Genomic DNA, 14807 nt, shown 5'->3' with positions numbered 1-14807 from the left:
AAGGGTTAATCTTGGTGAGCGAGCATTTAAAAGCCCTTCCTGAGGCTCCATCCTCTTCTGTTGTATGTACTTCAATAATCAGCCTATTATATCCCCTTCTCCCTCCTGATCCCGGCTCCCCATCAAAGCGCGGACTTGTCTCCTGCGCTGAGTGACGTGGGGCCAGTAATACTGGGAGGGCGGGTGGGAGCGGGGCACGTGGACCAGAAACACTTCCTAGAAACAGCTCAACCCTGCCTGAACTTTCCCTGTAAACACAGCTCGCTGACAGAACGCATCCCTGCTGGGTGGATCCTGCAACTCCTGGAGGGAATGGCACTTCTTGTTTTTAATTAGCAAGGTGAAAGGTGAATTAAAGCTAGCTGTTTGGCAAGTCAGTGCAAGAGGCTGACTTCGGAGAGGCTTCAAGGAGCCAGAAGAGAAGAGCTCCACGGGGGGAAGGCAGTGCGTGTGCTCAGGGCTTTTTTTTTTTTTTTTTTTTCTCAATGAACCGCTTGCAGAAGTGACTAAAAAAAAAAAACCCCACAGTTTCCTCCCGAGTCTACCCGCACAGTTACTGAAGAGAGCTCTGGACAGGACATGGCTCGAAAGACTCACTCCTTGGAATGTCCTCCTGCTCCCGGCTTATAAACAACTGTCCTCGGGGAAGAAAGGTCTTACATAGCCAAATACAGCCTGGCAAATGGCACTTTGGGACCGTGCTTTCTGATGACAACGCGTTCGATCTGTGACAAAGCCTCTCACGCGCTGCCCCTGGAGGGGAGTCCTAAGTAAAACTCAGACCCGCCTTCAAGTGCGGATCGGAGGGCTTGCCCGGTGAGCAGGCAGCATGGCATCGGCCGCGAACCTGGTCACCTGGCTCCTGTGGGGTTACTTACTGGAGCTTTGGACAGGAGGGCACACGGCAGATACCCCTCACCCCCGCCTACGTCTGTCACATAAAGGTAGGTCACCTTTTTAGATCCTTTTGTTAAGAAGAGAGAGAAAAAAATTAAAGTCCTTTAACCTAGATCTTTGGTCTTCACAGACCCTTAAAATGCAGCTGAAAAACATTATTGCCAAACTGACCTAAGACTCTAAGTGCCTCTGATTAGCATGTCATACTCACCGCATCTGAGAATAGTGCAAAATTGCATGCCAACTTGGAGATGTTATTTTTGTCTTGTAAATATTGGGTTTTATTAATGAGAAGTTCACTCACTAGCACACACAACAGAAGAGGACAGGAAGCAGGTTGTAAATAGCCTGGAGGGACTGAATCCAAGTTAGCAGTAGGTATTTGAATACCAATTTATGCATGATGGGAAACAGGGATGTTGGAGAAGGGCTTCAGAGAGAGGTGCAGTATAGGTTTGGTGTTGTCCACAATGGGGATGAGAGGAGGAGTGGAAAATGAAATTCCTGAGAAGCAAAATGATTTCTTGCCCATGATGACAAAGTCATCACCGTGTAATTAAAATGACTAACGACTGATATAAATTAGCTTTTTAGTTGAACTGATTATTAGAATTTCTTTTATGTCTGGCAAAAAAAAAATGTTCAGCGTTTATTAGCAATCCTTGTAAACTGATTTATATCGATTCAAGTATCAGGATGCTATTCACTAGCATTGATTCTTTTTGTGTAAATTCATATTGCTTAACTGAAGATCTAGGAGAAAGTGCTTAAATATTTTATTCTGAGCTATGTCTTGTAAAGCAGCATTTGGTCATAAATAAATGATCAAAAGATAGCTTTTGCATCAGGACCAGTAAAAGCCAGTGATGAATAGATTTGGTGATTCTTCTGTAAACAAACAAACAAACAAACAGCAAACAAAACCCACACATTGAGAAAGTGACTGCTGACCCAAATGTAATTTGGAAAAAATTTTCTGCAACGAAGTATTTATTATCTGTCATTAGTCACTAAGACAGATAACAGTTGTAGTAACAACAATTACATAAGAACCACTTTTCCATTGTGTAAGATTTTAAATTGTCCCGATTACAGAAACCTGTATTTTTAAAGTATAGGTGTAATCTTTACTAGAGGGAGAAACACAAAGGGAAGCCTCAAATTTAGATGTCATGATGGACCTTTTTTTTTTTGTTTGTTTGTTTGTTTTTATTGGACAGTCATCCACTGATTTGGACCATAGAAATTTCTCATTTTTAGACTAGTTAACAAGCTATGAATACTTTCTTCATTTAAATAGTTTTCCTACTGTACTCCCCGGTAGATAACATGAGTTAAGAGACACATGGACAGCGTATCTGTAAAGGATTTAAAATACAGTACCTAACATTAGCACAAATTATTTGAATTGGGAAGATGTATCATGGTGTGTATCAAAATGCATATTTCTAAGAAGCTTGATCGAATGTATCAATATGTAAAAAATTTGATGTGATGAATTATGGACAAAGAAGGATGTCAGGAGAAGAATGTAATAAATGGGTTGTTTTTCTTGTGTAGCCAAGTGGATAAGCTGCCAGTTTTGGTGAGCCACTCTTCTAACTACACCTGGTGATACCTTTTATACCTCATTATTAGGTACTTGTTTTCAGTAGTTCACTATCAGTATATTTTTGAAGCTATATCATATTAATATTTCATTAGAGAGTTTGTAATCTGGTCAAAGCATACCCAAACTCTCTAATGCAACTAAATGCTATGCATATTATTGTTTTCAGACTCACCTTGACTACATCTTTTTTTTTCCCCCCACTACCTCTCTTAATCAGAGGAATCTGGAATTGATTTTTTGGGTTGTGTTAGATGATGTGGGAGTAGAACTTCTATCTATGTGGACTCTAGACCGAAAAGTACCACAAAATTTCCCTTTGGTTTTTCTTAACCTTTTGATGTGATGGCACTAGCTGAAATGTACAATGTTGTGCTTTTCTACAAAGACGATATACAGTCACCTGAAAATAGACTGTTCTCACTTGTGCATGTTAGCCAGCAAAATCAGCTGAGAGGCCACCATGGAGATTTAACCAGAAGCAGCAAATGTAGGCACTGCAGGTGACTCAGTGCAAGGGAAGGACTGCTGGAGCAGGAATATTTAGCCCCATCTACTCTTCACACTCTAAACAGCCCGTTTACTCTTTACACTCTGAAATTCAGTGGACTTCTTAGAGGTATCCAAAAACTAAGGGTGGGGTATTTCAGAGTATAATCTTTTGCTACCTTAAATGATACCAGAAATGGTACAATTTTACTAATGGATCAATTAGTTGATTGATACTGTGAGTACATGGTCCTTCAAAATATAAACAGTGCTGTATATAAATACTGTAACACCTCTGAACTGCCGCCTGACCCCCAGCAGATAAATCTCGAGGGCTCTCTAGAGGTGACCTACTGGATTATTCCAGGGATTCATTTCATAGCGGTGGTTTATGTTCTATGGGAGAAAGACAAATATTTTTCTTCCCTCCTTCGTTATCAAGATGGCACCTGAGACCACAAGTCTAATGTCTCTTCCCCAAAAAGAGGTAGAAGTTGCAGCATCATATAAAAAGTTTGAGCTGAATTACATAAAATGCCAATGACTTTCCCTTTTCCTCTATCCTTCTCTATCTTTGGATGTGGCATGTCCTTAAATAGTGTTTAAGAGGAGGAGAGATCATTAGAGCTGAAAGGGGGAAAAGGCAGAGAGGGAGTGAGACAAGGTAGAAAATTGGTATCAGATATAGAGCATCTTCTTGCTGATTTCCCACTGCGCTCCACCTGCGGTGGGAAAATATTGAATTTCTCCCTAACTGAGAAGCAAGCTTAGTGGATTAAGTGATGACACATTTACTCTTGTTGAGGCAATGCCTGTATCTTTAATGTGTTCTACAGGTGTAAGATAAATTGTGTTAACAAATAAAATTATAGCAAGTTGCTGTTCTGCTTTGTAAGACTTTTCAGTCAAGATTTGAGTTGAGATTAACGGTACCAAGCAAGTGTTTAAGTGTTTATGAATAGTTAAAAATTATGGCCAACTTTATAGCCAGTACTCTAAAGAAGATAATATTGGTGTGATTATTGCAAGTTTATAATATTCTACCCAAGGATTTCCTTGAAAAATAGCTCTGATTCTCATGACAGAAGTGAAGGAAAGAGAATAAAGGGAGAAGAGTCCTGCTAGATGCAGCCTCTGCCCTCTGTCAATGTCTATTCTCTCCTCATCTCTCACCCTCCTGCATTAATGGGGTTACGGGGAAGGAAAAAATAACCTTCTTGCTCATGGAGCTCAAAGAAGAAAAAACAAATGAGCAAAGCCCCATGTCAAAGAAGAAATCCCAACGTACATGGAAAACCCCAGAAATTCAGTCAAGCGAGCTTGGCAGATGGGGTAGGTATTCAAAGACCCAATAAAGAGTGACACAGTCACAGAGGCCAAGGAGAATGGCTGTGTAATCAGAGGATATTTGGTGAGGAGATACAGAAGTGAAGGCATAAATATGGCCGAAGATCGTTCCTAGCAGATGTTGATGTTATAAATGTAGATTTGAGCATTGAATATATATCTATCCATATAAAAAAGTGGGATAAAGAGTGTTAGTCTATCTGTATTTCGATATTATAACCAATTAAATACAGAGTTGTCATAGCTTCAGATGTAGAGTCAGAGGTCTCTCCTTCTACTTATACTAATGGTAACTGTCTGTGCCTCAGTCTCCTTAATTTGAAAATAGGGACGGTAATGGTGCTTTCGCTGTATATCTTACAGCGGGTTTTTGAGAGAATCAAATGGAACGACGAAACTGTGAAAGTACCTTATAACCTAAAAATTATTTTATCAATGTTTTGTGAAGACTGATATAAATGAAGGTTAGATGGAAACATGTCCTAAGGAGAAAAATCTTGGGGAATGGCATGAGTTTGGATATCAATAAATGCTAGGATGATGTTAACACAGAAGAAAGAAGTAGTTGGTCTTAATTAGCATATAATATATGGTTTATCATGAGAGGTTGCATTCACTCCAAATCCCGTCTTCCATACCTTTGATCTCCAGTTATAATAATTTAGAAGATGATCGCATCTGTGCATTTTTACAAGATTCATGGCCAATAGTTTTGCTATTGGCGTGTATGTAGTATATCTATTCATTACACATATTCACCTCACACCACACCTTTCTGATTCTTTTTCTAACTTATGTGAAAGAAAATTGAGATAGAATTGTAGAAGAGCATAACAAAAATGAAATGTTTTAAATGATCATCCTGGAGGCTGTATTCATTTCATATCCAGAGCAAATACAAAAAAGAGGCAGTGGCTGAGCCAGTTTTTCCTGACCCAGCTCATAGCTTTGGTTTTTCAGCCAGTAACAAAGTATTATCAATAGTGACATTAGTCACATATCCCTGTGTGGTTAATAAATAAAAAGTGGTTATAAGGCATGATTCATGAAGAAAGTTGCTAAATAGGACCCAGGAGTAAATACAAACCTCGTGCCAGTTCTCCCGCAGGGAGAGTCGGTGAGAATTAAGTGGTAGATTTATTAAGAAATAGTTTATGTGAAATTAAAAGTACTGGGTAAGATGAAAGGAATGACAGTATGTTCTGTTGAGTTTGGTTTACCCAGAATATATTTTCTGTAGGTGAAGTCTGTGTAAGGATTTTAGATGGTGCTATCCTTTGTAGTTTTGATATTTGTTATAGACAGATACTGCTCACATATCACAGAAATGCATATGGATATATGGAAGTCCCTGAATGAATATGAATTATTTACTTCTTACCTGGATATTGGGTTTTACATTGGTAAAGCCGTTGTGCTTTAATATAGAGATAGGGCGAAGGGAGGTCAGAGTTAGCATGAGCAGTAAATGGAATTTGTAAATGAACTGGGCCAATTTTGGACTGAAAAATAACATAGTTGAGTAAAATCGTTTCTCAAGTCTTTATAAAGAGAGTGTCCTATACGTAATATAGAACTGATACTTGTTCTTGACTCTTAAATATATGCAGTGGGCATGTGGTCCCAATGGAATATTCTTTCAAAAATCTGTTGCCATATTGTCACTTTGCTGTCTATGTCAGAGTTGTCCTGTAGCCTCGGACTATTTCATAGAGAGGGTCTCTCTGGGATGAGATCAACTTGATGGCCTCAGTTCTATTATGACAACATAATAAAGAACCAAACATCAAGTTGGTCATTGCTGGTGAAAATTATTATTGTTAGCAATCTGCAGAGTCAGTTTTATTTCATCAAAGATATCTACTGGAATCATCATTGGGAGTTCTTAGTGGGAGAGCGCGCAAAGATTTACTCCTTTATCTTTGTGTGTAAAACTCTTCTGTGGCTTAGTAGAGGAATTTAGTCTGCAGGAATCCAGAAATGGCACTTTGCATGCATGCATGCCCCTTTATACATAGCCACTGCAGTGTTAAAGTGGTCTTCTAAGTTCAGTCTCGGAGAATTTAAAACAAAACAAAAGTAAAATTATACCATTAAAACACTTTCCAAAAAGTGCACAGTGAAGATTTAGATTATTTTCTTAGTTTCAATACGCAGGGCTAAATGTTGGTAATAGTCTTTAGCCCAACATCTGACACTGAAGAATATTATGTAAATTATACAAAGGATTATGGTTATTTTAATAATGATTTTTTCACAGCATGGTTTTAAATAACATTTGAAGCATAAGAGAAACTATCAATGTCATGAGTTATTTCTTGGACTTAAGCAAGCATTATTCTTTGTACTCATGATATGGATGACAGTGACAAGACTGGGTATTTTATAGGTTGGATTTTCTAGACTATGAATGAAAAGATATGTGAATACCACATTTGAACAAAGTGTTTTAGTCTCTGATATTGAGAGAACACTTTCTCTCAAAGAATGTGCTGATTTCAAGAACAGAAAGTCTGAAGAATTAATAACTTGACTTAATATGGCCCTAGGGTTGGCCAAGGCAACTGATTACTCAAGAAATTTTCAGCCTTCTTTAGTTCTAATGCCTGGTTCATGGCATGCCCACCAAATGGCCCCATTGCCCTGGTAATCTTGCCTCCACAGCTAGTGTGGAAATGAAAAGGAGAAATCCATGATTTGCTTGATATCTGGGGCTTAGAAATGTATTTCTGCTTCTGTTCCTGGTAAGTAAACTCTCAGCCGTTGTTGCTCTCTGTTTGAGGACTCAGCTTATGGCCTTGGCACAGTACACACAGAAGAGTGGTTTAGGTCCAGGTATTGCAAAACTGTCTCACATTGTATCTTCAGTGGCCTAAAATCTCTGTAGACTTTGAAGGAGGCATACCTAATATGAATCTTGCTTCTGGCTGTATGATCCCAAGTTACTTTCTTTTCTGACTATGAATTTCCTCATCTGTAAAATGGGGTAATGTGTAACTTGCAATATCCTGAAAGAATTACATGAGATCATGCAAATTAGTGCAGCAAATACTTTACTGTAGGAAGCTTTTCAGAGGTTATTCAATGAATCAGAGGTTCAGTGAGAATTAGCCTACTCTGGTTCCTTTTTTTTTTTTTTTTAATTCTAAAAGCAATCATGAGTTAATTATTAACTTATAACTTAAAATAAGGGAGGATCCTTAATCACTAGAGTTTTTTACTTGCAAGCCAAGATTTTATTTCATGAAATCCAGCTATTATAGGAGTAGATGACTAGAAGGAACAAGGGATTTTGGGGTCTCTCGTGTTTGTAAGTCACTGTAGATGTATTTATTTTTTGATAGTATAAGGAATTAACTTATCCTTATTTGGGAAGTTGGAACTTCAAGGAAAAGGAAAGTTGCAACTTTTCTGTTTGGTACCTTGGAGATAGCAGACCAAAGCCACAGCATTAACAAAAGTTACTAACAAAGGTTATTGTAGACCCAGCTTTGTAAAGCACATAGAACTAATATTACCAGGACCGAACCACACAGTCAAAAGTTAAACAAACAGGGTCTTATAAGCAGCTAACAGCCTAGCATGTATTGTTTGCTTTGAAAGTGAAAGAAAGCTTTCTATTCTATCTTCCCTTGGACAAACAGGTAAGATAACTGGGCTGGGGCACCGCTCCTGACCTCTTAGTAGGTGTTCAATAGTGAGCATTGAGTGGGTATATAAATGAAACAAAACGATTTAGAGTCGTGTTTTGTAAAGGAGAGTCTGATGGAGGTTGGCATGAGGAACACCAAGGAAACAAAGGAATCCTGAAGAACTGTTTATGGCTCCTTCCGTGAGGCATGCATTAGGAGCAAGGCTAGGGCTTTCTCTCCCCAGTCACCCCCAGGCCTCTCGGGGCTGCATTGTAGTGAAGCAACCAGGGCCTCCAGACATGTTAGCCATATTTGCTCATTTATAACCAAGCAGCAGCTCCTGCTTCTGTTTCTGCTTCTGCTTCTCCTTCTCCTTTTCCTCCTCTTCTTCCTCATCCTCTTCTTCCTCCCACTTCTCCCACGTCTTCTTCTTTACTCTACTTTTTGCTGCATTTGTTTTTCCTGGGTGATCACCAGACACCTCCCTTTTTTTCTCTTACCACTTCATTCTTTGATTACCCCCTGTGTTGCTATCACCACCCCTCTCTCCCTTTTTTCCTCCTCCTCTGCTTTTGTTCCAGGTAGATATTTTTATTTCACCCTCATCTTAGCCCAAAAGTAGGATGAAAACATATTTCTGGTGAATGGTGTATATTTATTGGTCCTCAGTTTATCTTCAATATTTGTTTCATTTTTATTCTCTAATTTAATCAACAGAAGACAGGACCTTTGAATTAAACAACAAAGTTTAATTATACTCATTAGGCATTCAAAAGTTGGTGAAATTCATGACTTAGGAAATAAGTTACTTACTAGCCACCTGGAAGACTCACCCTCTTTGTCTCGCCTGTGTTTCTTTTTTTTTTTCTCCTTAACATTTTTTATTTATTTTTTAGAGAGACAGAGACAGAGTGTGAGTGGGGGAGGGGCAGAGAGAGAGGAAGTCACAGAATCTGAAGCAGGCTCCAGGCTCTGAGCTGTAGGCACAGAGCCGGACGCGGGGCTCGAACTCACAGACCTTGATATCATGACCTGAGCCGAGGTCGGACGCTTAGCCGACAGAGCGACCCAGGCTCCCTGAGTCTCACCTGTGTTTCTAATGGACAGCTCATGCTGCCAGGTATGTAAAGGCTGTGGGGATTGGAGCAGGAAGGAATTAGGGTACCTGGAAGGAGGGACCATGCCCCGCCTGTACACCTTGGCTAGGCTTGGGTTAAGTGTAAGTTAGGATATTCTTCATGTAAGCCCATCTGTTTCTAGGCCATTTCAGTTCTTTTTCTCTGAGTTTTAAGTTTTAATTCATTGGAACCAGAATAAAAAGAGGGTTTTATTCACAAGGTAGGGCAAGGGGAGCAGCGTCCCTAAGAATAAGTCTCAGTGGTGGGTTTAGGTAGCCAAACTAATTCCAGAACCAGAAGCAAAGCAGCAAAGCAGCAAAGAAAATGGGAATAAAAGAGGCAGAAAGTAGAGGGCAGCTAGGGACGCTGACCTTTTCCCCTCTGACCAATTCCCTTCCCGGAAATGATGGGAAATGAAGAGGGCTTTAAATTCAAAGCTCAAGATGCGCTATAGAACTAAAATCAAAAAGGAAATGTGCTGACAGCATTGCACGTAGCTATTCATGCCTCCTGATGGCTTTTTTCCTAAGCCCGACTCCAAAAGTTTATTATGCATCATGTGATTCCTGAGATCCTTTCCAATTCTAAAATTCTAGGACTCTTTTCCTTCCCTTACTAGACCTCCCAGTGTGTAGAACTTCTCCAAAATACTTTAAAAATTCCTATTAGGAAACACTATGTCCTGGTGGAAAGAGTAAGTAGGGACTCACAATTTTAAAATCCTGACTCTGAATCTTTAGTACATATATCCTATTTGACGCTGTGTTATTCTTGCTAAATCATTGAACTTTGAAGGCTTAGCTTCCTCACAAGTATAAAGGGACTGATGAACACTATCTATCTCATACAATATTGTAGAATACGTACATGTATCATGGAAACGTACATTTTGTTGTTGTGCCTTAAAATATTCCCTATTGAATTGTCTTTAAACATTTTATGATTTTTGAGGGCAAGGAACATTTAATTTTTTTTAATTTTTAAAAATATTTTTTTTAAATTTTTTTTTCAACGTTTATTTATTTTGGGACAGCATGAATGGGGGAGGGGCAGAGAGAGAGGGAGACATAGAATCGGAAGCAGGCTCCAGGCTCTGAGCCATCAGCCCAGAGCCTGACGCGGGGCTCGAACTCACGGACGGCGAGATCATGACCTGGCTGAAGTCGGACGCTTAACCGACTGCGCCACCCAGGTGCCCCAAATTTTTAAAAATATTTTTGATAGGACTCTTGTGAATAGAATAAAATGACTTACCAGATCATTCCTAAAGCCAGTAATTACAGGCTGGGTGTTGACCATCTAGGGGATAAAAACAAAACAAAACTTTTTATTATTGTCGTTGACTTCCATGTTACGGTCAAAATGACAAAATCATAAAGGCTTCTTTAATTTTTTTGAAGAGATAGAGCTACTGCTAAAAAATTTGCGTGACAGAAGGCTTAGTTGAATTTCATTGCAGAGGAGATGAAGCTGCTTGGGATTTTCTTCTGTTCCTCTTCCAAGCTAGGATCCGGAGGAGATAGACACTGGGGTGCTATGAAAAGTGTCAGAGACTGGCAGCACCAGCTCTCCTGGGAGCTTCTTCATCAGTGATTCTGGCGCTTAGGAAGCTGTGTTTTAAGTCCTGCAGGTGACTTCATGCACACTGGAGCATGAGAAACGCTGGGCTAAGTGTTTGGGATGATGCTCCAGGGGAGCCTCACTTTTATGTTACCTTTTTCATTTTTTCCCCTTTAGGTCCATTGCCTACATTCAGGGTGTCGTTTATTCAAATTTCCAAACCACACCCTTGATCCTAATAAATATACTTAAATTCCTGAGTGTCTACTATATACTATACCATTTTACCTATTATTTTTTTTTACTAGATGACATATAGGTAATAATTTAACATGTAAATGAAATCTGTTTTTAATGATTATTGATGGTGTAAATTAGGACACGTCATGCTATCACTGAGTTCAGATGAGAAAACCTCGAATATTGGTGGATTATGGAAAAGCAGTTTATAAGATTCCAGAACTCCTTCGTCTCTCAGTGAAATATTTTCTCGGACTAATGAAATTAGGTCCACTTCTTTTTTTTTTTTTTTTTTTTTTTGTTATACATCCTGATCTTTTCCTTCAGGGACTCAGAAGCTTCTGTATCTTCTTAAGAAATATTTGTTTATTCAGTCATTCACTTATTCCATGACTAGTTGGTGAGCTTCTTCCATCTTTAGAGACTGATCATCATGCTAGGGATTTAAGAATGAAAAACACACAGGGCGCCTGGGTGGCTCAGTTAAGTGTCCGACTTCGGCTCAGGTCATAATCCCAGGAGTTCGAGCCCTGTGTCTGGCTCTGTGCTGACAGCTCACAGCCTGAAGTCTGTTTTGGATTGTGCGTCTCCTTCTCTCTCTGCCCCTCCCTGGCTTGTGCTCTATCTGTCTGTCTGTCTCTCTCTCTCTCAAAAAAACATTAAAATAATTAAAAATAAAAAGAATAATTAAAAAAACACAGTTTTGTAAGTGCGATGCATTTCCTGGATGGCATCCTGGAAACATTAAAAGTAAAACTTATTTTAGTTAATAATAATGGATCCGTATTGGCTTATTAACTGTGACCAAGTACCATACTAATGTAAGGTGTTAATAATAGGGAAATTGGGTGAAGCTTTATGAGGACTCCCGTCACTATCTTTACAACTTTCCTGTAACTCTAAAACTATTCTAAAGTAAGAAGTTTATTAAACACACACACACACACACACACACACACACACAGCACCTCTACTCAAACAGTATTCCTGTGAAGCAGTAAGGTCTAGTTGTAAGAAGAGACAAGTCGTGATAAAATAGGATTTTTTTCTATACTTGAAGTTAACACAAAGAGCTTGTGGAAGCATGGAGTTGGAAAGAACCAGAGCACAGTCTTGGGGATGAGAAGTCTAGGCAAGAAGCGTGGAGCAAATCATCCAGGTCCAATCCCATCTTGCCACCATTCCTGCCTTCCTCCGACTGCCATCCTACTGCATGTAATGCCCTGTGTCCTCCTACAAACACGGCTGCCCTTGGATATCTAAGTAACTGAATCCCGCTGTGTTCATAGCTTTCCTACACACAATAGTATGACAAATGCTCTGTGTTCATGGTCAATCAAATCGCCCCCATTTCAATATGACTTTAAGTCATTCTCACTTTTCTTGTTTGAGTAATATGATTAATACAGATTCACAGGTAAATTTTGAAATTTTTGAAGGCAGGTTTATTGTTTTATTGTTTGGATCCTTAGAAGCTAATGTGGTTTATGTGCTTGATAAATTTATTACGTCTGTTGCATTTAATGTATGAATGTAAGTGTTAGATTTATTCACTTTAATGTTACCATTTTTAATTCTTCAGCTGGATGCCACATCTAAATAGGTTCCTAATACAGGTGGCACAAAATGAGATGATAGGCCTCGTAGGAGGAGCATTCGAGAAGTCAGGAAAAACGATGAGAATAATTCTCTTCTATCCCTGCTCTAAAATGTTAGGTCCCACTTTGGCTTCGGGTCTTCTGTTACGAAAGCTTTGAAGAGAAATCCAGAACTGCTTTTAAATTATTCAGGAAATATCTGTATATTATTGGAAGGTACAGTTTAAGGCTTTGGCAGAAGGTGGTTTGAATTCATCTGGGCCATTACATGATCAATGTCACATTTCAAGCACCTTCCCGTTTGCTTCAGTCATGATCTCCAGTGTCCAGTGTAGCAGCGGATTCATTTCTAGAGTGATGAACTATGAAGAGAGACAAAGAACTAAGGCATGAAATCAGCCACAAAGCAGAAAAAGGCAAGGCTATAAAAGGGTAGTAACTTATTCAACACCTTTGTTTCCAAAGAATATTCTAAATGAACAAAAGCAAGAATAGTTTTTTGTTTTTATCAGTTCATCTCTGTGGAAAGGTTGATTTATGAATAATTTGACTATGTTGCTTTTGTTTCGTGCATTTATTGCTCTAAAAGCATGGCTATAGGCAATAATGTAGTGAGAAGAATAAGCACTCTGTACAAGTTTTATAATTAAATTAGCTTATGCAAGTTATTTTCAATTTATTTCCCAGCCCAAGTTAATTGAGAAGAAAGAACCAATGAGAAATTTGCCTTAAGATTTTATCTTACAAAAATTGACAATATGTTTTGAAATCATTGTATACTTGAGTTGTTTTTTTAACACCATACTAATTACTCCAATATAATACATCTAATGTGAAAGCAGAAATTAATGGACATAAACAGAAAGGTTAAAAGTGAAGTTAATTCAGGAGAAAGCACACATTTTGTCACTGTCCCTTTCTACTATAAGGAGTAAATAAATATGGAAACAGGAAGCACCTGATTATCTTATTTTTAGAAGCCAAAGTCAAGTTGTCAAATAAATATATAGAAAATAGGATCATTTTGATCACTTTGAGCAAGGTAAAAGTAATATACTTTTAAAGTAAAATGTGTAAAATACAGAAAATAAAAGTGATTCCTTTTGAAATAGCTCTGTCATTATTGATGAAACTGATATAGCTATTTTTCCTTATCAAAAGCAAAAGAAAAAACAGAAACAAAAAAAAAAAAAAGGAAGGGAAAAAGAAACTTCAAGTTCAACATTATCATGATGCATAAATGCTACACATATTTCCGGTCAGATGAGTGATAATATGACAGATAACTTTACAATTGCTTGGAATGAGTACTAGAATATTGAGCTTGCTGACAATTTAAGGGTCTGCTTAAACTTGAGTTAACCATATGGTGTATTCTTAGAATAGCCATCCCACCCATGTTTAAAATTTAAATTAAACAGAAAAAAAAACCTTTTTTCCAAAGTCAAATGTTATCATTTTAGTTGGTGTACTCAATTATCCATATGATTGCATCTTCTTGTTCATAAGGGACAAGTTAATAGTTCTTTTTAATCTGTCTAGAATGAAGAAAGAAGAAAGAAGCTAGGACTATAAAATACTGGAATGGTATTACAAGCCACCCAAAAAATCAATTTTGTTACTACATTGTTACAATTATGAGAAGTTAATGTTTAAACTTCAACACATTAATATGCTTTGATTTTCTAGTAATTTCCCAAAGCAGAATTCCCTTGTAATATTTAGATAACCGTAGCAAGAAGAAAAATATTACAGTTAAGTTAATTATGCTTATAATTAAAAGAATATAATTATATCTTTGTCATTATATTTCTCAGAAATAAGATAAAAGTTATGTACTGGGCACTGCTTTTGACAGATTTTTTTGCCAAATGTTTTTTACTTGCTCCAAAATATGTATGCCCAAACTGAAGTCTGATGTATTTTAAGATTGTAGAAAAAAAATTTTCATATCTGGAGGGGGAAAAAAAAAAGAGAAGTCTCTAAGGCTTAAAATCAATAAAATTAGACAAGAATAGAAATGAAAGATTAGGAAATTAATAACAATGAGAAGTCTACACACAAATAAGGCAGTAATCACTCAGAAACACATTAGATGCCATTTAGCATATTGGTCTCAAGGGAGGTCAAATAAATAGAATACTAGGATTTTGTTGTAGGCAGTTGCATTTTGGAATATATACTTATGCTCACTAGGCATTTGCATGCCTATATAAATGAACATATAATAATTAGGAATAGATTTTGTTTAGATTAGAATGCCATTTGTCCTATTAGTCTGCTCATAAATACCCACTGCCTCGTTGGAACAGATCTT

At 37.9% G+C, this 14807-nt stretch overlaps 1 protein-coding gene across 1 annotated transcript in view; it reads left to right on the top strand.

Moving 5' to 3' along the window:
- The first annotated feature begins 220 nt into the window (after positions 1-220).
- The window catches only part of SEMA3E (semaphorin 3E), a 248223-nt gene continuing 233636 nt past the window's right edge, over positions 221-14807 (top strand). Inside the window, exon 1 of the mRNA XM_045494645.1 lies at positions 221-944. Coding sequence (XP_045350601.1) covers positions 830-944 — 115 coding nt within the window. The 5' untranslated portion in view covers positions 221-829. The remainder of the gene's footprint in view (positions 945-14807) is intronic.

Source organism: Leopardus geoffroyi, chromosome A2 (assembly GCF_018350155.1).
Source record: "Leopardus geoffroyi isolate Oge1 chromosome A2, O.geoffroyi_Oge1_pat1.0, whole genome shotgun sequence".
Lineage (NCBI taxonomy): Eukaryota > Metazoa > Chordata > Mammalia > Carnivora > Felidae > Leopardus > Leopardus geoffroyi.
This window is presented reverse-complemented; position numbering and strand designations above follow the sequence as displayed.